A 25,172-nucleotide genomic window follows, 5' to 3' on the forward strand; every position below is an offset into this window, starting at 1 on the left:
GATTTGACTGCTGCACTCAGCATAGAAAAAGAATAAGAAAGAAAAAAATGTACAAAATGTATATAAAAATAAATAGGATTCAAATTAACCTCCTTCCCCCACTAAAATTTAGAAAATAAAATAAGTAATATTAATTGTGATTATTGCATCTGTTCTATCAAAATATAAAATTAATCAACCCCTACAGTAAATGCCATAAACAGAAAAATAATAGAAATGCCAGAATTGTGGTGTTTTGCATGCACCTCCTTAAAAAAATGCAACAAACAACAATCAAATCATCGCATGGAACTGAAAATGTTATCAGTAAAAATGGTGATTCAAACAAATTTTTTTTATTATTATTTTTTAACTCTGATTTTTTTTCTGAACATTTAAAGAGACGAAGAGAAAAAACAATACAAACTTGGCATCACCATAATTGTACTGACTTAGAGAATCGTGTTACCAAGTAATCCTTTCCCAGGCGCCCTAAAAAAATGGAGGAATTGCACTTGGTGACTGAATGTTTTTACTGCATTTCGGGAGGGGAAACATTTCAATGTTTGATGCCTGTAGATAAAAAAGAGAATGATATATAGACTAAGTCTCAACAGCAATACTTCTTTATAATTGGGAGTCACCCTGACATTAATATTATCCTTCAGAACGAAAACAAATACCAAGACCAAAGATTGTCATAGAGTAATAGCTTTAGATGGCGATTTAAATGTCACAATAAGGCTAGTTTCACACTAGCGTTTAAACGACGCGCACACGGCGCCGCTAAGCCACGCCCCCTTCCGGCTCCCTGCCCGCCCCTTCCTGTCAGCGCCTCCTCCGAGCGCACAGGGCTGCATGCGTTATGCGCACCCTGTCTTTAGAATAGGGTGCGCAGGCCGTGCGCAACTATGAATGTAGCGTGCGCTGCGCATTTTTGGAGGTGCGCCGTGCGCGCTGAACGCAGCATGTTGCATTTTGGCGCACACGGCGCACATTCAAAAATGCGCAGCGCACGCTACATTCATAGTTGCGCACGGCCTGCGCACCCTATGCTAAAGATAGGGTGCGCATAACGCATGCAGCCCTGTGCGCTCGGAGGAGGCGCTGACAGGAAGGGGCGGGCAGGGAGCCGGCAGGGGGCGTGGCTTAGCGGCGCCGTGCGCGTGTCGTTTAAACGCTAGTGTGAAACTAGCCTTAGACTGATTTTATATGCACATGTATAAAACTTTAGTTCACGCTCAGTTCTCTTACAGATGCTTTCCTAAGGAGCCTTCTGTGACGTCTTGGGGAGCTCCCATCGTGTGGGAAGGAACATTTGATCCTGAGGAGGAAAATCTTCTTCATCGGGCTCGTAGAACTGTGGTTGGTCTCTCAGTATTTGCAATTGGAAAGTGAGTGTTCATGATTTCTTTTCCAGTGCAACATACATGACGTATGTGGGCTATCATGTGGCAGTTTATTCCGAGATAGAGAAAATAATATTCACAAGCTCGACAGTCATGGTGGGTAGCAAGGTGGAAGAAGGAAAGAGCAAGTAAAAGTTTATGCAGACTGCAAAGTTGATACAGGTACTCATCACAAAATTAGAATATCATCAAAAAGTTAATTTATTTCAGTTCTTCAATACAAAAAGTGAAACTCCTAATATATAGAGTCATTACAAACAGAGTGATCTATTTCAAGTGTTTATTTCTGTTAATTTTGATGATTATGGCTTACAGCCAATGAAAACCCAAAAGTCATTATTTCAGTAAATTAGAATACTTTATAACACCAGCTTGAAAAATGATTTTAAAATCTGAAATGTTGGCCTACTGAAATATATGTTCAGTAAATCCACTCAATGCTTGGTCGGGGCTCCTTTTGCATCAATTACTGCATCAATGCGGTGTGGCATGGAGGCAATCAGTATGTGACACTGCTGAGGTGTTATGGAAGTCCAGGTTGCATTGATAGCAGCCTTCAGCTTGTCTGCATTGTTGGGTCTGGTGTCTCTCATCTTCCACTTGACAATACTCCATAGATTCTCTATGGGTTTAAGGTCAGGCGAGTTTGCTAGCTAATCAAGCACTGTTGTTTATAAGCCAGGTATTGGTACTTTTGGCAGTGTGAACAGGTACCAAGTCCTGCTGGAGAATGAAATTTCCATCTCCAATAAGCTTGTCGGCAGAGGGAAGCTACACAAGCAGATGAAATGGCTCCCCAAACCATCACTGATTGTGGATACTTCACACTAGACCTCAAGCAGCTTGGATTGTGGCCTCTCCACTCATCCTCCAGACTCTGGGACCTTGGTTTCCAAATGAAATGGAAAATTTACTTTAATCTGAAAACAACACATTGGACCAATGAACAACAGTCCAGTTCTTTTTCTCCTTGGCCCAGGTAAGACACTTCTGGCATTGTCTATTGGCAATGAGTGGCTTGACACAAGGAATGCGACACTTGTAGCCCATGTCCTGGATACGTCTGTGTGTGGTGGCTCTTGAAGCAATGACTTCAGCAGCAGTCCAATTCTTGTGAATCATCTGTAAATATTTGAATGGCCTTTTCTTAGCAATCTTTTCAAGGCTGCGGCTATCCTGGTTGCTTGTGCACCTTTTTCTACCACACATTTTCCTTCCACTCAACTTTCCATTAATATGCTTGTATACAGCACACTGTGAACAGCCAGCTTCTTTAGCACTGACCTTTTATGGCTTACCCTCCTTGTGGAGTATGTCAATGACTGCCTTCTGAACATCTGTCATGTCAGCAGTCTTCCCCATGATTGTGGAGCCTACTGAAACAGACTAAGGGACCTTTGTAAACGCTTAGGAAGCCTTTGCAGGTGTTTTTTGTTAATTATTCAAATTTACGGAGATAATGACTTTTGGGTTTTCATTGGCTGTAAGCCATAATCATCAGCATTCACAGAAATAAACATGTGAAATAGATCACTCTGTTTGTAATGACTATATATAATATATGAGTTTCACTTTTTACATTGAAGAATTGAAAGAAATTAACTTTTTGATGGTATTATAATTTTGTGAAAAGCACCTGTAGGTTACTAGAAGACAAAGGTCATCTCCACTCTTGTCTTTTCAGGTATCTTGACACCTACCTTGAAGACTTTCTTGTCTCTGCCAATCGTTTCTTTATGCCTGGTTTGCCTTGTATAGTCTATATCCTCACTGACCGTCCATTGGATGTGCCCAGAATCCATGAACGGTACGGTATGTCCATAACGACCCTCCAAGTGACAAAACGAGCACATTGGCAGGACATTTCAATGCTGCGTATGATGGATCTAAGAGATTTTGTGTTGCCACTGGCTCATGATCAAGTGGATTACCTTTTCTGTATGGATGTTGATCAGGTAAGTTTACTTTGTTGATCAGTGGTCTACAATTTGGCACTCTGAAAACGAGACCTGGTGAACTTTTAGGACATAAGAAATAGATAGATACTGTAGATAGATAGATAGATAGATAGATAGATAATAGATATATACAGTTGTGACAAAAAGTGTTTGCCCGTTCCTGATTTCCAATTATTTTGCATGTTTGTCACACTTAAATGCTTCAGATCACCAAACTAATTTAAATATTTGACAAAGATAAAACAAGTAAACGCAAAATGCAGTTTTTAAATGAAGGTCTTTATTACTAAGGAAAAACATCCAAACCTACAGGGCCCTGTGTGAAAAAGTGATTGCCCCCCCTTTAAAACATAAAATAACTTTGGATTATCACATCTTTGAGAAGCTGACTTCAAATTCTCTAGCGACACCCAGGCCTGATTACTGCTACACCTGTTTTTAATCAAGAAATCACTTAAATAGAACATATCTGACAAAGTGAAGTAGACCAAAAGTTCCTCAAAAGCAAGACATAATGCCATGACCCAAAGAAATTCTAGAACAAATGAGAGACAAAGTAATTGAGATCTATCAGTCAGGAAAATGTTATAAAGCCATTTCTAAAGCTTTGGGACTCCAGCGAACCACAGTGAGGACCATTATCCACAAATGTTGAAAACATGGAACAGAGGTGAACCTTCCCAGGAGTGGACAGCCGACCAAAATTATCCCAAAAATGCAGCAACGACGCATCCAAGAGGTAACAAAAACTCCCACAACACTATCCAAAGAACTGTAGGAACCTACCTCAGTTAAGGTCAGTGGGCAAAAATGGCCTACATGGCAGAGTTCAAAGACGAAAACCACTGCTGAGCAATAAGAACATAAGGGCTCACCTTTTCCAGTAAATATCTTGATGATCCCCAAGACTTTTGGGAGAATACTTTGTAGACTGACAAGACAAAAGTTTAACTTTTTGAAAGGTGTCCCATTACATCTGGCATAGAAGTATCACAGCATTTCAGAAAACGAACATCATACCAACAGTAAAATATGGTGGTGGTAGTGTGATGGTCTGGGGCTACTTTGCTGCTTCAGCATCTGGAAGACTTGCTGTGGTAAATGGAACCATGAATTCTGCTGTCTACCAAAAAGTCTCGAAAGAGAATGTCTGGTCATCTGTTCGTGACCTCAAGCTAAAGCGCACTTGGGTTATGCAGCCGGACAATGTTCCAAAACACATCAGCAAGTCCCCCTCTGAATGGCTTAAGAAAAACAAAATTAAGACTTTAGAGTGGCCTAATCAAAGTCTTGACCTTAATCGGTTTAAGATGATATGGCATGACCTTAAAAAGGTGGTTCATGCTCAGAAACTCTCCAATGTGGCTGAGTTATAACAATTCTGCAAAGATGAGTGGGCCAAAATTCCTCCAGAGTGTTGTAAAAGATTCATTGCCCATTATCACAAAAGCTTGATTGCATTTGTTGCTGCTAAGGGTGGCCCAACTAGTTGTTATGTTTATGGAGTAATCACTTTTTCACACAGGGCCCTGGAGGTTTGGATTTCTTTTTCCCTTACTAATAAAGACCTGCATTTAAAAACTGCATTTTGTGGTTAGTTGTGTTACCTTTGTATAAAATTTACATTTGTTCACACCTCACCACTTGTGCACTAGACTCCATCCCATCCCACCTCCTCCCCAACCTCACCACCACACTTATCCCATTCTTAACCCATCTCTTCAACCTATCACTAACTTCTGGTACCTTCCCTTCTGCTTTCAAACATGCCACAATCACGCCTATCCTTAAAAAGCCAACCCTCAACCCAACCGCTATGTCCAGCTATCGCCCAATATCGTTGCTCCCATTCACTTTCAAACTCCTAAAGCAGCATGTCCACACTGAACTTTCCTCCCACCTCTCATCTAACTTGCTCTTTAACAATCTACAATATGTTTCCCATCCCTATCATTCCACTGAGACTGCCCTGACCAAAATTACTAACAATGTACTTACAGCCAAAGCTAACAGACAATACTCTATACTCCTCCTTCTAGACCTGTCCTCTGCTTTCGACACAGTTGACCACTGCCTCCTACTACAGATCCTCTCTTCCTTTGGCATCAAACATCTCGCCCTATCCTCGATCTCCTCATACCTTCCCAACCACACATTCAGCGTTTTCCACTCCCACACTACCTCCTCATCCCACCCTCTCTCTGTTGGAGTTTCCCAAGGCTCTGTTCTAGGACCCCTACTATTCTCAATCTATACACTTGGCCTGGGACAACTCATAAAGTCCCATGGTTTCCAGTACCACCTTTATGCTGATGACACTTACAGTCATATGTAAAAGTTTGGGCACCCCTATTAATGTTAACCTTTTTTCTTTATAACAATTTTGGTTTTTGCAACAGGTATTTCAGTTTCATATATCTAATAACTGATGGACTCAGTTATATTTCTGGATTCAAATGAGGTTTATTGTACTAACAGGAAATGTGCAATCTGCATTTAAACAAAATTTGACCGGTGCAAAAGTATGGGCACCCTTATCATTTTCTTGATTTGAACACTCCTAACTACTTTTTACTGACTTCCTGAAGCACTAAATTGGTTTTGTAACCTCATTGAGCTTTGAACTTCATAGCCAGGTGTATCAAATCATGAGAAAAGGTATTTAAAGTGGCCACTTGCAAGTAGTTCTCCTATTTGATTCTCCTATGAAGAGTGGCATCATGGGCTCCTCAAAACAACTCTCAAATGACCTGAAAACAAAGATTATTCAACATAGCTTTTCAGGGGAAGGATACAAAAAGTTGTCTCAGAGATTTAACCTGTCAGTTTCCACTGTGAGGAACATAGTAAGGAAATGGAAGAACACAGGTACAGTTCTTGTTAAGCCCAGAAGTGGCAGGCCAAGAAAAATATCAGAAAGGCAGAGAAGAAGAATAGTTGGGACAGTCAAGGACAATCCACAGACCACCTCCAAAGACCTGCAGCATCATCTTGCTGCAGATGGTGTCACTGTGCATCGGTCAACAATACAGCGCACTTTGCACAAGGAGAAGCTGTATGGGAGAGTGATGCGAAAGAAGCCGTTTCTGCAAGCACGCCACAAACAGAGTCGCCTGAGGTATGCAAAAGCACATTTGGACAAGCCAGTTACATTTTGGAAGACGGTCCTGTGGACTGATGAAACAAAGATTGAGTTGTTTGGTCATACAAAAAGGCGTTATGCATGCGCTGTATTGTTTTCTGTTAGTACAATAAACCTCATTTGAATCCAGAAATATAACTGAGTTCATCAGTTATTATATATATGAAACTGAAATAGCTGTTGCAAAAACCAAAATTGTTCTAAAGAAAAAAGGTTAACATTAATAGGGGTGCCCAAACTTTTACATATGACTGTATATCTACCTCCCTGACCCAGATGTCACCTCTCTGCTGTCTAGAATCCCAGAGTATCTTTCAGCCATATCCTCCTGGACTCCTCATTAGAGTTGAGCGACTTTTGGTTTTTTAGGGTCGCGTTTCGTTTCGTGAAACCCGACTTTTCCAAAAGTCGGGTCGAGCAAGATCGTCCGATTATAGGGAAAAGTCGGGGTCGTCCCGAAACACGAAACCCAATGTAAGTCAATGGGGAATAAAAGTCGGCAGTGAGAGGAGGACAGGAAACACACCTACAGTGCCCATTTGAATGCCAAAAGCATCAATTCTTCTTACTTAAGCTATTCAACCTTAATTAACTTCATAATACAAGTTACGCACTGAAAAATGGGGGTTATTTGGCTAAAGTTGTGGGGGGGGGAGGGCTGTGTGATGCCTCTGGCTAATACGTCCAAGAGTGGACCCTCTGGATCGCGGATCCGGAGCCCCTGGGCCGAGCGCACCTGGTGAAGACCGACCCCTGTACAGGGATCGTTAGGGGCAGGACCGCAGGGGGCGGAACCGCGACAGCCGGAGCCAGCAGGGACGACTCGGAGGACAGGCAGACAGAGCAGGAATAGCGGGGTGGAAAGGCGGAAGGTAATGGCTAGGAGACTACAGGAAAGGTTCAGCGGGAACCACGGGGAGGAGACAGACAGATGGAAATGGACCAGGAACAGGGCAGACAATGGGGACGGCAAGGATAGGCAGGGTACACTGGGAAAGGTATGGCCGATGGGTGCTGCAAGTCACAAACAATCACCAGGCGCCCTCAAAATAGAGCGGACGCCTGATATATGCGGAGACCGGAAGTGCGCCCTACAGACCCTCCCCTAGCGACGCCCCCTACCAACAGAAGAGGCCGGGGGAACGCGCATGCGCGGCCTAAGGCCGGCGCGGTTACCCGTAGCAGAGCGGTGAGCAGCGCGGAAGAGCGCGCGGACAGGGGGACGCAGGTGAGAGGAAGCTGCGGCGGGCACCGCCGCTGAAGGGGCATCGGCGGGCACGGCCGCCGATGTCACAGTACCCCCTCCCATATGTCCTCTCCTTCTGAGGTTGGTCAGAAATCTTTTCATGATAAGGGGGGCATCGACATTCTCTCGGGGCTCCCAGGACCTCTCCTCTGGGCCAAAACCCTTCCAGTCGATAAGAAAAAGAGTCTTACCCTTGACCCTTTTCATAGCCAGAATGTCCTTTACTTCAAAGACATTGTTAGAACAAATTGGCGAGGGAGGGGACATGGAGGTTGGTTGGAACCGATTCAAGACCACAGGTTTAAGGAGCGAGATATGGAAGGCGTTAGGGACCCGGAGTGATGCCGGCAACCTCAATTTGTAGGCTACTTTGTTAATGCGCCCAAGTACTTCAAAAGGCCCGATGTACCGAGGACTTAATTTGTAAGCAGGGACTTTCAGGCGGATATGTTTGGTAGAAAGCCAGACTTTGTCCCCGGGATGGTACGGGGGTAGATCCCTTCGTCTTTTGTCCGCGTGTTTCTTAATTCGGATGTTGGCTAGCTCGAGCGCCTCTCTGGTCTCCTTCCAAATTTGCGAAAACTCCTTGGCGAGAGTGTCTGCTGCAGGAACTCCAGACGATGCGGAAAAGGGCAATGGAACCCCAGGATTTAGCCCAGTTACCACAAAGAACGGTGTCTTGGACGTTGATTCGCTGGAATGATTATTATGAGCGAATTCCGCCCAAGGTAGAAGAGAGACCCAATTATCCTGATGGGCGTTAGAAAAGTGGCGTAAGTAGGTGGTCAGAATTTGGTTAATCCGTTCCACTTGGCCGTTGGTTTGAGGATGATACGCTGAGGAGAAGTCGAGAGACGTGCCCAGGAGCCGACAGAGGGCCCTCCAGAATCGGGAAGTAAACTGGACCCCTCGATCGGTCACGATTCGCAGAGGAAGACCATGTAGCCTGAACACGTGGTGGATAAAGATCTCGGCCAACTTTGGAGCAGATGGCAGTCCGACCAAGGGAATAAAGTGGGCCATCTTGGAAAAGCGGTCTGCGACGACTAAGATGGTAGTACATCCAGCAGAGCGAGGCAGATCAGTCACGAAATCCATGGCGATTTGCTGCCAAGGGGCCTCTGGCACAGGCAACGGATGAAGGAGACCGGAGGGCAGAGTCCTTGGAACCTTGTTCTGAGCACAAGTCCTGCAGGAGGCTACAAAGTCCTTTGCATCCTGGTGGAGAGAGGGCCACCAGTAATACCGGGAAAGAAGCAAAAGAGTCTTCTTAATCCCAACGTGCCCAGCAACCTTGGAAGAATGTCCCCAGCGCAGTACTTCCAGACGTTTGTTTGAAGGGACGAAGGTCTTGCCAGGCGGAAGGGTAGAGAACCTCACGGGGACCACGGAGATAACTTTAGCCGGCTCGATAATATATGATGGATCCTCCTCTTTCTCCGGTGGCTGCAAAGACCTGGAAAGCGCATCAGCTTTGATGTTCTTACTGCCGGGCCGGAAGTGGAGCTTAACACTACGGGGTCATCTCTCTCCCACAAGGGGTTCACCCAGGACAGGGCCTCACCCTCAAGATGGGACACAACGAACGCCACCTTGGCGCGGTCAGTGGGGTACTGAAGGGGGGCAAGCTCGAAATGTAGCCTGCATTGATTTAGAAAACCCCGGCATAACTTGGGATCTCCGCTGTACCTGGGGGGTTTACCCAGACGGGGAGCCGGAGTAGAGACTACGTCCGGGGAGGAAGTTGCAGCGGCAGCAGAGGATTGCAGAGCAAGCAATCGATCATCCACGGATGCCATGTAACCTAAGATGTGGGATTGAGCGTCGCGCTGCTGCGCGAGCTCCTGCTGGAGGCTGACTAAGAGGGGAGCGTGCCCGGGGTCAGAGGTCTGCAGGGCGGACAACCGGGTGTCCATAGACTTCATAAAGGACATTATCCGGGTCTGATTTTCACGAAGAAAAAGCAATTCCTTTTGTGTGGCGGCTGCGGCACCGGCGGGATCCATGGCCTGGTGATACTGTGATGCCTCTGGCTAATACGTCCAAGAGTGGACCCTCTGGATCGCGGATCCGGAGCCCCTGGGCCGAGCGCACCTGGTGAAGACCGACCCCTGTACAGGGATCGTTAGGGGCAGGACCGCAGGGGGCGGAACCGCGACAGCCGGAGCCAGCAGGGACGACTCGGAGGACAGGCAGACAGAGCAGGAATAGCGGGGTGGAAAGGCGGAAGGTAATGGCTAGGAGACTACAGGAAAGGTTCAGCGGGAACCACGGGGAGGAGACAGACAGACGGAAATGGACCAGGAACAGGGCAGACAATGGGGACGGCAAGGATAGGCAGGGTACACTGGGAAAGGTATGGCCGATGGGTGCTGCAAGTCACAAACAATCACCAGGCGCCCTCAAAATAGAGCGGACGCCTGATATATGCGGAGACCGGAAGTGCGCCCTACAGACCCTCCCCTAGCGACGCCCCCTACCAACAGAAGAGGCCGGGGGAACGCGCATGCGCGGCCTAAGGCCGGCGCGGTTACCCGTAGCAGAGCGGTGAGCAGCGCGGAAGAGCGCGCGGACAGGGGGACGCAGGTGAGAGGAAGCTGCGGCGGGCACCGCCGCTGAAGGGGCATCGGCGGGCACGGCCGCCGATGTCACAGGCTGGCTGCAGGTTTTCATGTGCCCTGGGCGAAAGAGCGCCCCTTTAACACATACCACAACTCATCATGCTCCGATACGGCAGATAAATAGCGGTATAGTACAATGAAAAATACCTCACTTTTTACATCTCATGACGAGGCCCATCTATTTCTCCATACAGAATCATTGGTCCCATATAATGTTTGAAACAGTATATGATGAGCTCCACATAATGCTACAGTATATGTTGGTCCCCATGGATGAAGCTCCACTGTCTTGGGCCCAAATAATGCTCCAAACATAATGGGCCCCATTTCTAATGCTCTAGTGTATAATGGGCCCTGTAAATGCTGCTCCAGTGTCTGATGTCCACCTTTGGAATGTTCCAGTGTATGGTGGGCCCCATCTATCATTCTCCAGAGTATAGGGCTCCCCAAAAATTGCTGTCCCAACATTGAAAACAATCAAATAAGTCTCCTCGCTAGGGAATCCCTGTACTTGTCTGGACAGGTGCTGTAGCTTGCTTAACAGCTCGCCAGCCGTTCTCACGCCCAGTATGGATTGCACGTGATTGCACAAAGGTTAGAAAGGGTACCGTATCCCTGGATAACATGTATGGATAGCGTACACATTCAAAATATATGTCTCAGGAGGCAGGCTCAGACGGTGTTAGGCCCAGTATGGATTGCACATGATTGCACAAAGGTTAGAAAGGGTACCGTATCCCTGGATAACATGTATGGATAGCGTACACATTCAAAATATATGTCTATACAGCATGAGGCAGGCTCAGACGGTGTTAGGCCCAGTATGGATTGCACGTGATTGCACAAAGGTTAGAAAGGGTACCGTATCCCTGGATAACATGTATGGATAGCATACACATTCAAAATATATGTCTCAGGAGGCAGGCTCAGACGGTGTTAGGCCCAGTATGGATTGCACGTGATTGCACAAAGGTTAGAAAGGGTACCGTATCCCTGGATGACATGTATGGATAGCGTACACATTCAAAATATATGTCTATACAGCATGAGGCAGGCTCAGACGGTGTTAGGCCCAGTATGGATTGCACGTGATTGCACAAAGGTTAGAAAGGGTACCGTATCCCTGGATAACATGTATGGATAGCGTACACATTCAAAATATATGTCTCAGGAGGCAGGCTCAGATGGTGTTAGGCCCAGTATGGATTGCACGTGATTGCACAAAGGTTAGAAAGGGTACCGTATCCCTGGATAACATGTATGGATAGCGTACACATTCAAAATATATGTCTATACAGCATGAGGCAGGCTCAGACGGTGTTAGGCCCAGTATGGATTGCACGTGATTGCACAAAGGTTAGAAAGGGTACCGTATCCCTGGATAACATGTATGGATAGCGTACACATTCAAAATATATGTCTATACAGCATGAGGGAGGCTCAGACGGTGTTAGGCCCAGTATGGATTGCACGTGATTGCACAAAGGTTAGAAAGGGTACCGTATCCCTGGATAACATGTATGGATAGCGTACACATTCAAAATATATGTCTATACAGCATGAGGCAGGCTCAGACGGTGTTAGGCCCAGTATGGATTGCACGTGATTGCACAAAGGTTAGAAAGGGTACCGTATCCCTGGATAACATGTATGGATAGCGTACACATTCAAAATATATGTCTCAGGAGGCAGGCTCAGACGGTGTTAGGCCCAGTATGGATTTGACAGCCCAGATTACACAGCGGAGGAGCAGGGAGAGGTAAAGATTGCAAATGCTGGGGCCCTGCCCAAGCAAGGGGGGCCCACTCATGGGCGTCGGTACTGGCACTGGGCCCCTCATAGTACAGCGGTGTGTCTGACGGCGGGTGTGCACCACCACCGTCAGAGACACTTGATTGCACTATGAGGGACCCTGTGCCAGTGCCCGCGCCCAAGAGTCGGCCTACCCACCTGTCCAGGGCAACGGCACTCGCACGGTGTCGTGCGCTAGGTGTTGACCCCGGCCATGGGGGGGAGGCAGCACAGTTAGGGAGTTTTAGAAAGTGGCATATGTTGATGTTGGACATTCAGCTGATGCAAAAGGCGAAATGAGTGAAGTACCAGGAAGAGGTGGACCAAAGCAAGCCATTTTTCTGTCACCCTATGTGTCATCAGGGGAAGGTGGGACAAAATCCTTGGAAACCCATGCGTGGTTCATTTTAATGAAGGTTAGATCATCCACATTTTGGGTTGACAGATGGGTCCTTTTTTCTGTCAGGATTGATCCAGCTGCACTGAAGACTCTTTCCGATAGCACACTTGCAGCTGGGCAAGCGAGCTCCTGTAAGGCATATTGGGCCAATTCAGGCCAGGTGTCCAGTTTAGCGGCCCAATAGTCAAAGGGGAATGACCTGTGTGGGAGAACATCGATATGGGAGGAAAAGTAGTTTGTAACCATAGTTGACAACTGCTGTCTCCTGTCACTTTCCATCGATGCAGTATTACCAGTTGTGTGAGCGGTATTTGAAAAATCAGTCCACAACATTGTCATGAAACCCCTGTCTCCAACGCCACTTCTGCTGTGTGCACCACGAACACCTCTGCCAAGCTGCCCCCGGCCCGTACGGCTCGTGTGAGAACCATCACCGCTGCTGTGTGCTGGGAATGCCTCAAGCAACCGATTTACCAGAGTTGCTTGTTTATTAGCCAATATTAGGTCAAGGTTCTCCTGTGGCATGATGTTTTGTAATTTGCCTATATAGCGTGGATCCAGGATGCTGGCCAACCAGTAGTCGTCATCGTTCATCATTTTGGCAATGCGGGGGTCCCTTTTTAGGATCCGCAAGGCATAATCTGACATGTGGGCCAATGTTCCCGGTGTCAATAATGCACTGCGAGTGCTGGGTGGAGGAGCACTTTCTGGCAAATCCACATCCCTCCAGTCACGCACAAACCCTGTACCAGACCTTGCCACGCCAACATTTTCACTTGCCCCACGAGATGCATCCTGCTCCCCTAAGTAATCATCCCCATCATCCTCCTCCTCCTCCTCTTCTTCCTCCACCTCGTCCAGGAGAGGTCCCTGAGCAGACAATGGCTGAATGTCATCAAGGATTCCCTCCTCCTCTTCCTCCTCATCAACATTGGCTGCAGACGCCTGCTCCTTAAGGTGCGTCAAAGTTTGCATGAGCAGACGCATAAGTGGGATGCTCATGCTTAGGATGGCATTGTCTGCGCTTACCAGCCGTGTGCATTCCTCAAAACACTGAAGGACTTTACAAAGGTCTTTCAGCTTCGACCACTGCACGCCTGTCAACTCCATGTCTGCTCTCAAAGTGCCTGGCCGTGTATCCTCCCACAAATGCATTATGGCCTGCCTCTGCTCGCACAGCCGCTCCACCATGTGCAGGGTGGAGTTCCACCTTGTTGCAATGTCGATAATGAGGCGGTGGTTGGGAAGGTGGAGCAATCGCTGCAGCTTCTGCATACGAACGGAGTGTACAGGCGACCGGCGGATGTGCGCGCACAGTCTTCGCACCTTCTGGAGCAGGGCTGTTAACTCCGGATAATTTTTGAGGAAGCACTGCACCACCAGGTTCAAGGTGTGAGCCAAGCAAGGTATGTGGCTGAGTTTTGAAAGGGCTATGGCTGCCACAAAATTACGGCCGTTATCACTAACTACCTTGCCTGCCTCAAGATGTACACTGCCCAGCCATGACTCAGTTTGTCGGTTCAAGTACTCGGCCAGCACCTCGGCGGTGTCTGTCGCCCAAACACATCATCTGCAACACAGCCTGCTGACGCTTTCCACTAGCTGCTCGATAGGGGGACACATCGTGTGCAACAGTGGCAGCTGCAGATGGAGTGCTCGTACGACTGCGCTCTGTGGACGAGCTTTCGCTTCTGGAGGAGGAGGAGGAGGAGGAGGGTCGAACGCCTACAGCCAACTGTTTCCTATACCGTGGGCTAGGCAGCACTGTCCCACCACCGCTGTCCCCTGTGGACCCTGCATCCACCACATTAGCCCAGTGCGCAGTGATGGACATGTAACGGCCCTGGCCATGCCGAGCGGACCATGCATCAGTTGTGAGGTGCACCTTTCCGCTCACTGACTGCTTGAGTGCATGGACAATGCGGTCTTTCACATGATGGTGGAGGGCTGGGATGGCTTTGCGAGAGAAGAAGTGGCGACTGGGTAGGTCATAGCGTGGTACTGCATAGGCCATGAGTTCGCGGAAAGCTGTGCTTTCCACCAACCGAAAGGGCATCATCTCAAACGAGATTAGTTTGGCAATGTGGGCGTTCAAACCCAGTGTACGCGGATGAGAGACTGAGTACTTTCTTGACCTACTCATAGTGTCTGGGAGGGTGAGCTGGACTTGAGAGCTGCATATGGTGGAAGTAGCGGTGGACAGGGCGGACTGAGAGAGGGTTGATGATGGTGATGGAGTTGGTGTTCTTGCTGATGGCCTAGAATCAGTCTTTCGTTGATATAACAGTGGGATTCCCTGACTGCTGTGGTCTTGCAACGACACCTCAACATTTGCTGCTGTGCTAACCGGTGGGCTTACAGTGGGGGAAACAATGTAGCGTTGCTGACTACCTTCGTTGTGATCAGTTGCACATGTGGCACTTGAGGTTTGGTGTTGTGTCCACGCTTGCAAGTGCATGCTGGTTAAATGTCTAAGCATGCAACTGGTATTCAAATTTTTCAGATTTTTCCCTCGGCTAAAGGTCTTTGCGCACTTCTTACAGATAACCTTGGCCTGATCATGAGGATTTTGTTCAAAAAAGTGCCACACTGCACTCTTCCTACTTTGGCAGACATTTTGCGGCCTAGCACGCTGTGATCTTTTGACCCTCTGGACAAGCTGTCCAGCAACTCTTTTGATGTTTGGAACCTGTCTTTGGAGTGCTCCGGGCCTGCCAGATAACAGCTGTTGCGATGTCGATGTCTGCTGTGGATGCTCCTCATCTGAGCTATTGGAAGCAGCACCCTCTTCCCCCAATGGATGCCAATCTGGGTCAACAACTGGGTCATCCATCACCTCCTCTTCTATGTCATGTGCACCTTCCTCTGTGTCACCGTGTATGGTGGTATAGTGTGCGGGAAGGGGCACCTGAGTCTCATCAGGGTCAGAATCTGGCTCTGTACACTGCGAGGACAATGTAGTGCTCTGAGTGAATGTACCAGCAGAATCATCCATCAGCGGCTGTGCATCAGTGCACTCCATGTCAGATTCATCTTGGCCTGGGTAATTCACCATTTCACTTGATAATCCAGGCATGGTATGTGAAAACAGCTCCATGGAGTAATCAGTAGTATGGCCTGCGTCATCCTTCAATCTTGGTTGGGGTGAAGGACACAAGGAAAGGTGTGGTTCATGAACATGAGCCTCCAATGACGACTCAGTGCTTTTACTTTTTACAACTGAAGAAGAGGAGGCGATAGAGCTGGAGGCTGAGTCAGCAATGTAAGACAAAACTTTTTCCTGATGCTCTGGCTTTAAAAGCGGTTTGCCAACTCCTAGAAAACTAAGCGTTCGAGGCCTTATGTAGCCAGACGATGACGCAGGGTCAGCACCTCCTGCATTCGGTCCTATTTTGCTCTTGCCACTACCATCAGATCCACCACCAACACCATCATTACCAGCTGCCAACCCCCGCCCAATTCCACGGCCTCTTCCACCAGCCTTCCTCATTTTTGGTAGAAATGTAGACAAAATCCAACAAACTATATAGTAATGTAAAACAAGGTACAAGGTGTCTATAGGACAGGGGAGATTTAAAATTTCTGCACACACTTGTGGACAGTGGACACTTTTGGATTGTGTGAGGCCCACTGATATCTGAGCGCTATGTGACAGGCTCGATGGCACAGCTGCCTGTGACAAAAGTGACGAGAGGATAAGGGAGATTTTGAATCTCTGCGCACACTTTTGGACACTGGACACTTGTGGATTGTGTGAGGCCCACTGATATCTGAGCGCTATGTGACAGGCTCGATGGCACAGCTGCCTGTGACAAAAGTGACGAGAGGATAATGGAGATTTTGAATCTCTGCGCGCACTTTTGGACACTGGACACTTGTGGATTGTGTGAGGCCCACTGATATCTGAGCGCTATGTGACAGGCTCGATGGCACAGCTGCCTGTGACAAAAGTGACGAGAGGATAATGGAGATTTTGAATCTCTGCGCACACTTTTGGACACTGGACACTTGTGGATTGTGTGAGGCCCACTGATATCTGAGCGCTATGTGACAGGCTCGATGGCATAGCTGCCTGTGACAAAAGTGACGAGAGGATAATGGAGATTTTGAATCTCTGCGCACACTTTTGGACACTGGACACTTGTGGATTGTATGAGGCCCACTGATATCTGAGCGCTATGTGACAGGCTCGATGGCACAGCTGCCTGTGACAAAAGTGACGAGAGGATAATGGAGATTTTGAATCTCTGCGCACACTTTTGGACACTGGACACTTATGGATTGTGTGAGGCCCACTGATATCTGAGCGCTATGTGACAGGCTCGATGGCACAGCTGTGACAAAAGTGACTAGAGGATAAGGGAGATTGGATTGCTTTTAAAAAAGCAGTTTGCGGAGCAGTGGGTAAACAGCAATGCCAGCATGTCAGGAAGCCTTAAAAGGCAGCCCAACCAACACCACTGATACACCACTATATAGCCTCCCCTTGCGCTGCACACACAGTGACTTGTGTGTTGTGCAGGCCAAATCGCTAGCAGCAGAAGCAGTTTTTTTGTCTTCTTCCCTGCCTAACGCTCTCCCTACAGAATCAGCAGCAACCTCTCCCTATACTAAGATCGGCAGAAGTAAGATGGCGGTCGGCGTGCACGCCCTTTTATACCCCCTGTGACGCCCACCAAAGCAAGCCAATCACTTGCATGCCCTTCTGAAAGATGGTGGTGACCCGTGCCTAGGTCATCACGTTGCCCACAGTGTCCGTGGATCCTGATTGGCTGAAAAAGAGCGCAAAACAAACTTTTGAAACGCGACTTTGGCGCGTAAGTCGCCGACCTCGTGGCCGACCTCATCCTAGGGTCGGGTTTCGTTTCATGAAACCCGACTTTGCCAAAAGTCGGCGACTTTTGAATTTTTTCGACCCGTTTCGCTCAACTCTACTCCTCATCTTTCCTCCATCTCACAGATCTTCCTTACCTGATCTCTCTATCACAATAAATGACATCACGCTTTCCCCCGTACCAGAAGTCCGCTGCCTCAGAGTAACCCTTGACTCTGTCCTGTTAGTCAAAACGCTGCACATCCAAGCTCTTCCCACCTCCTGTCTCCTCCAGCTCAAAAAATATTTCTAGAATCCGTCCTTTTTAACAACCCTCAATCTACTAAAATGATTGTGCATGCCCTCATCATCTCCCGCCACGACTATTGCAACATCCTTTTCTGTGGCCTCCCTGCTAACACTCTCGCACCTCTCCACTCCATCCTTAACTTTGCTGCCCAACCAGAGGCGTAGCTAGGGTTTTGGTTCAGGGGGGGGGCGAAACTTCTGAGTGGGCCCCCAACCAGGTAACCTTGATTACAACTCCGTGACGCACAATAATAGTGGAGGAGAACCTCAGCAGAGGACCGCTCTGTTGCTGAATATAATTTCTAAATAAAGACCAATATTGATATTACCGCCATATAGTGAGTGGTAGATACCTGTCCTACACAACATACCGTATAAGAGATCACAGCACAGTTACAGATGGTAACTTACAGCTGATGTTCTTTCTGATGGAATCGTTAACTTTTCCATCTGGCCCAGACCAACATGACAACTTCTTCCAGCCAGGACTCGTCTGCAGAGATTACAACAAAGATTCATTTCATGTCTCATATTTTCAGCACTGTCACCAATGGGACTACTCCCTACCTGCACAAACTCCTTACCCTGCTGATACCCCAATGCTGAGCCGCTGCTGCTGTATGTGTCCCTTTAACTGTACCTGCTGTGTGGTTCTCTGTGCCCTCTAAATTCTAAAGCAACTCTCGAAAACAGTGCCCATATTTTGTCCCCAGAAAGTAATAGCGCCATTTGTGCCCCTTTGACAGTCACAGTTACCTGAGTTCAGTACAACAATAAGTGCCCATTTTACATTTAATAATGTCATGAGTCTCCCCCCTGTACAGCTCCCCTATACACTTTATCATGCTCCCCTATACACAGTATGATGCTCTCTTATACACAGTCTAATCCCCCCTCACTGTATATATACTGACTGCTTATTATTCCCCAAATTGTTTGATAGCTCCAACACTGTAATCTCCACACTGTATGATGGCCCACTAGATAGCCTCCATATAATATAATGTGCCAGACAAGTTCACTATAGTCCTCAATATAGTATAATGCACTCCCCATAGGCAGACCCTATAGAATAATGCAGCCCTTTATATAATGCACCCCATAGGCAGCCTCATAAAAAATAAATCCAAAACTCACCTTTCCTCCTGGTTTCTTCACTGCTGCGAGCTCCCACACATCTCCAGACTGTAGGCTCCGAGTAGTGACGTCATTGCGACCCCTTGTCAGTGTTGGCGATAGTGACATGAGAAGCTGATGATAGGGGGATGATGGGAGAGGGAGCATAATGCATCAATGTAGCCAACACAGTTGATTTTGCAATGACAGGTGGGGACCGGCCCCTGCGCCTGCTCACGGGCCCCATAGCGGCCGGGTTGCAGAGCAGGGAGATCGATTCTGCCTGATCTGCCGCAGAATGTAACACTATCGGCGTGCTGTGGGTGGGTCCCCTCAAAGCGCTGGTCTCGGGGTGACCTCCCTCCCCCCTGTAGCTCACCACATTGTAGGATTCACTCCAACAATAAGTCACCTGCATTACAGATACTAATATATTATATCACACTAGTAAAATGTCCATGCCACTAACAATCGCTGTATAGAAAAACACTATTCCACAGCTATTTGTCATCAAGCACTAACTGCTGCTGTGGCACTACAAGTGCCAGACTTAACTTCCCAGTAGGAGCACTCTGGGAGCAGCAAACATTAGTTAGGGTGTGTGCACACGTTGCAGATTCTGCTGCGGATCTGCAGTGGATTTGGTCCTGCGGATCCGCAGCAGTTTCTGCTGCTTTGTACAGTACAGTCTATGAGAAATGAAAAACACAGTGCACATGCTGCGGATTTTCTGCAGATTTAAATCTGCAGTAAGTCAATTCTTTGTGCGGAATCCGCAGCGTTTTGACACCTGCTCCATTATAGGAATCCGCAGGTGTAAAAACACAGGGGAAATCCGCACAAAATCTGCACTAAATCCGCAGGTAAGACGCAGGTCATTTGACCTGTGGATTTGGCCAAATCCGGGCGGAAAAATCCGCAGAGTAATCTACAACGTGTGCACATACCCTAATCCTCTAGGACTCGCTGTCAGCCTGGTAACGGGTAGGTTAATATTTACACGCCAGCACAAACAGCGAGATAAGGTGATCGATACACTGGTTTAACCCTCCCTCTGCCTGCCAGGGAGGATGCGCCGCTTTCTCTGCACAGCTCAATGACTGCAGCCAGCAGTGCGATCTCTAGTTTGCACTTTTCCTGGTTTTCTCTCAGTCCCAAAGTGCAGTAAATTCCCAGGCCAAGACAAAGCTTCGCCATATAGCGCATCATTGACCGCTGCAAAGTGCCTGGAAACTATGTAACACGTAAAGAGAGCATCATGCAGTGAATATTACACCTCAATAGCAGTAAGTTATATGTATATATCCAAAGCAACAGATTAGACACTTCAAATAGAAATTAACATAGATACTCATCAATTCCCATGCTCTGTGCAGTGTCCACTGGTCCTGGAGCAGCACGCTCCTCAGCTTTCAGGCTCCTCTCAGTCAGAAGCAATCGAGTGCAGAGCAGACAATGAACTCAGCTCACAGGCAGAGCCCCCTGCGTCCAGGCTGCTGCTGGAGCTGATGACTTCTCTGCAGCAGGGAGCTTTCAAGGAGAGCGCGCTCAGCCAGGATTGGGTGAGTGACCTCCCCTCCCCCTCTCCTCTGCAGAAGAGCGGTCACATGACTCACTCCCTGCTGCAGCATGTAATTGTATCGGCTCGATCTGCACGCCGATATAGTTACATAGCATAGCTCGGGTGGGCCCCATCAGAGCGCGGGGCCCGGGGCCACCGCCCCCTCTGCCCCCCGGTAGCTACGCTACTGTGCCCAACTAATTCATCTCTCTCCTCGCTACTCCTCCGCTTCTCCCCTCTGCAAATCTCTTCACTGGCTCCCATTTCCTCAGCGTATCCCATTCAAATTACTAATACTGACCTACAAAGCCGTCAATAACCTGTCTCCTCCATATATCTCTGAACTAATCTCCCGATATATTCCCTCACGTAATCTCCGGTCCTCCCAAGACCTCCTTCTCTTCTCCACACTTATTCGCTCCTCACCTAATCACCTCCAAGACTTCTCCCCAATATGCCCCATCCTCTGGAATTCTTTGCCCCAACACGTCCGACTATCAATCACATTCGGATTCTTCAGACGGAACCTGAAAACCCACCTCTTCAAGAAAGCTTACAGCCTGAAATGACCCCGCTGCCTCCTCACCAACACGGGAGCTGCTGCAACCCCCAACCTACTGTCTCCTTCCCCACCATCTTGTAGCATGTAAGCCCGCAAGGGCAGAGTCCTTTCCCCTTTGTATCAGTCTGTCATTGTTAGTTTGTTTACTGTAATTTGTATGTAACCCCTTCTCATGTACAGCACCATGGAATCAATGGTGCTATATAAATAAATATTAATAATTTGTTTGGTGATTTTAAACATTTAAGTGTAACAAACATGCAGAAAAATAGGAAATGAGGAAATCAGGAAGGGGACAAACACTTTTTCACACAACTGTAGATAGACAAGCAATGAACTATACCCTTACATTTTCTTTCTTTTCTTCATACCTTTAGATATTCAACTCCAATTATGGACCAGAGACTCTTGGTGACCTTGTGGCTCAGCTACATTCTGGATATTACTTAGCAAACAGAAAGGAATTTCCACTTGAGAGGAACCCTTCATCTGCGTCTTTCATACCTCCATGGAAGGGTACTTTTTATTACCATGGGGCAGTATTCGGTGGAAAGCCTTCACATCTCACCAACCTCACCTCGAGATGCCTGGAGGGCATCTTAGAAGACAAGAAAAGGGGCGTAGAAGCTATCTGGCATGATGAAAGCCACCTCAACAGATACCTAACTTTGGAACATTTACCATCCAAGGTGCTATCACCTGAGTATTGCTGGGACAACAGGTTATGGCTGAAGTATCACAAACTGAGCTGGGCACAGAAAAATTATGAGAAAACAAGAATATGATCCAGACTCATGGAACCACAAGATAGCTCCTTGCTGTAAATTATGGACCGTGCTTATGCAGATGGGCACCTATAGAAGGAAGTTATGTCTGTTACTGTCTGACATCAACATGAAAATTCTACAATACCAAGAAGCTAAGATCTCTTTTACTTTTTACACATTTTTTTAGATTTTGTTTTATTTTTGTCTATGTAAAAATTTGGGTAGGGTTGAGGATATTTGTCAAATCCTTATGGGAACTTGAGAGATCTCCCTTTTTTTTCAATAAGCTGCTCAGATGTTCTGGGAGAATTGTCTAGTATGTGCTCCCATTGTTGAGGGAGGATCTGTGACCCTTCACGGTTGACCAAGTGATTTCCAAATTAATCCACAGGATGTTGCTAGCAACTGAGAATGACCAGACGGAGACGTGTGTCTCTGTTTGGGAGGATCAAGGCAGATCGCTAACCCCGTTTATTATGTCACCTCTTTTATAGTATTTTGCTTAGTTATACAAAGTACACAGCTACCAATAGCATCGTAATGCATTTACTTTATAAGCCAATAGTATTGCAAGAAAACCGGAATATGTCCCTAGCTACGTGACATGGAAAAAAGTTGCAGAACTTCATGAGTCAAGGCCACTACACAACAACCCCCTTTGTTCATACTGGTGTGAACTAGTCATAACAGCTAACAGAATTTATCTCGTAAACAACAAGATAGAGTTATAAGCGCAAAAATGGTTTTGATTTTAGTTTAACCCTTAGTTTAACCCTTCACACCATATACTGCCCTTAGTTTAACCCTTCACACCATATACTGTCCTCATATCACTGCCTCAAAGTGCTCTCTAAATACTGCCCAAATAGAGTTATCAGTTTGTTTTCAAATAATGCCGTTACAGAACATCAAAACAATACTTCCATATATTGTCCACATAGCATTGCTGTGACGAGAGTCACGACAGTAAATATATATGCTACTTACTGTAAGTAAAGGGATATCAAATAATCCAAGGTCAGGTCCAGGAAATGGCACAGTATGACAAAGGGAAGTCAGAGACGAATTACAATACACGAGCTCAGGTCAGGAAAGCCAGAGAGACAAAACAGTTTTACAGGGAGCAGGCCAGGGCCTGACTGGGACAAAAAAGCAGTCCTGCCACAAAAATCCCACCAGCCCACATACTATAACACTCCCCCCACATCCGATCAGTGGATTTTGCTATATTTTGTTGTGCCCTTCAACACTCCTCTTAAAGGCGTTATTTGAAGAGCCATGTGTGAATGCCGCTGCAGTGCGCATGATTGACCTCTTCTTTAGAGCACCGGTTCTCGGGATCATGGGGGTCCCAGCGGTCGGACCCCAGCGACTACATAGGTCTCGGGATAGGGGATTACTTTGCTTAATCCATTTAAATGGTTTTTCCAATATATACACCGTATTTTTCGGACTATAAGACGCACCTAGGTTTTAGAGGAGGAAATTAGGGGAAAAAAAACTGAAGCAAAAAATGTGGTCAATTCTGTACTTAATATCCCCTATCCTGGTAAATATGGTCCCCTCATCCCCATCCTGATACACATGCCCCCTCATCCCTATCCTGGTATGCATGGCTCCCTCATCCCTATCCTGGTATGCATGACCCTCATCCCTGGCCTGTTATGCATGGCCTCCTCATCCGTATCCTGGCAGGAATGATCGCCCTCATCCCTATACTAATATGCAGGGTCCCCATCTCGTCCTAGTATGCATGGCCCCATCCCTATCCTGGTAAGCAGGGCACCATCCCTATCCTGGTATGCAGGGCCCCATCTCATCCTAGTATGCATGGCTCCTCTTCCCTAACCTTGTAGGAATGGTCCACCTCATCCTTATCCTGGCAGGACTGAGCGCCCTCATCCCTATATTGATACGCAGGGTCCCCATCTCGTCCAAGTATGCATGGCCCCATCCCTATCCTGGTATGCAGGTCTCCATCCTTTACCTGTTATGATTGACCCCCATCCCAGTCCTGGTATGAATGGCCCCATCCTTATCCTGGTATGACAGGGAAGAGGAGGCATGCATACCATGATGGGGATGAGGGCCATGCATACAAGGATAGGGATGAGGAGCCATGCATACTAGGATGACATGGGGGCCATGCATGCCAGGATAGGGATGGGGCCCTGCATACCAGGATAGGGATGGGGCCATGCATACTAGGATAAGGAAAGGATCATATCAGGATAAGGATGGGGCCATGCATACCAAGATGGGGGTGGGGGCCAATCATACCAGAATAAGGATGGGACCAATCATACCAGGACCAGGACGGGGGCCAATCATACTGGGTTGCTAAAACGAAATGAATATTCATTGCACTCCAGGCCCATGGGGGTGGAATGCAGTGAAAATTCATTTCTCTTTAGAAGCGGGCACAGGAGTTAGCTGCAGCCGCCGGCTTCTGCCTTTCTAACCCACTGCTCCGCCGATGCTGCTCGCCCACCTCCCCACCACTGCCAGTTCATCCGGACTATAAGACGCACCCCCATTTTCCTACACATTTTGGAGGAAAAAAGTGCGTCTTATAGTCTGAAAAATACGGTATTTTTTATTTTCCCATAGTATTCCTGAAAATAATAAACCAATATTAACCCTCCCAAAGACTAATGTCACCTCTCCAACAACAGGAAAGGAGGGGTACTGTGCATACAGGACAGGAAAAGTGGTACTGAGCAGCAGGGCTGCCACTAGAAATTTCAGGGCCCCATACTGGCAAAACTTTCGGGCCTCCTTGAGACTCCACTCAGGCTCTACCCCAGCTCCGCCTCCACCCTTCGAACCTTCCACAGTCCCACGGCTCACTCTTGGAAAAACTCAATTTCTCCACCACGTCCTCATCAATCAGATATTAACAGTTCCCATCAAACACCAGATCACATACATAGCCAGCAGCTTTTGTTCTGGCCAAAAGATATTTTAAGCCACCACCACGACACGGTAGACTCTTTTTATTCTAACTTATTAAATATAAATATATTTTTATGCATTTTTCTTTAAGGGAATGATTCACATACATTTTTTTTTGATGACCATTAATACAACATACACGGGACAAATACTGTCACACCATGACCAGACCACATAATACCACCACATAGTGACCTATAATACCACATACAAGGGACAAATGCCATCACACCATGACCAGACCACATAATACCACCACATAGTGACCAAATAATACCACATACAAGGAACAAATATCACCACACTATGACCACACCACATAGTACCACCACATAGTGACTGAATACTACAATACTGATCATTAATAAAAAAGAAAAAAAAAACCACAATACTAAGTGACATTATATACAGGAATTCTGTATTTACTGTCAGTGTACAGGTAATACTGTGATCACTGGTGACATTATACACCGGAGCTCTATATATAGTGTACAGGTAATACAGATCTGGGAAATATTTTTGAGTTGGAGTTGGTAGGAGGAG

General features: G+C 47.1%; 1 protein-coding gene across 1 annotated transcript in view; it reads left to right on the forward strand.

The window, feature by feature from the left end:
* The window catches only part of LOC141051780 (N-acetyllactosaminide alpha-1,3-galactosyltransferase-like), a 130,121-nt gene extending 105,286 nt beyond the window's left edge, over positions 1–24,835 (forward strand). Inside the window, exons 4-6 of the mRNA XM_073548802.1 lie at positions 1,236–1,373; positions 3,073–3,343; positions 21,285–24,835. Of these exons, the coding sequence (XP_073404903.1) occupies positions 1,236–1,373; positions 3,073–3,343; positions 21,285–21,692 (817 nt within the window). The 3' untranslated portion in view covers positions 21,693–24,835. The remainder of the gene's footprint in view (positions 1–1,235; positions 1,374–3,072; positions 3,344–21,284) is intronic.
* The last annotated feature ends 337 nt before the right edge of the window (positions 24,836–25,172 follow it).

The sequence above is a fragment of the Dendrobates tinctorius genome, unplaced genomic scaffold, assembly GCF_039654945.1.
Source record: "Dendrobates tinctorius isolate UK_male_01 unplaced genomic scaffold, ASM3965494v1 ptg000158l, whole genome shotgun sequence".
NCBI classification, from domain to species: Eukaryota; Metazoa; Chordata; class Amphibia; order Anura; family Dendrobatidae; genus Dendrobates; species Dendrobates tinctorius.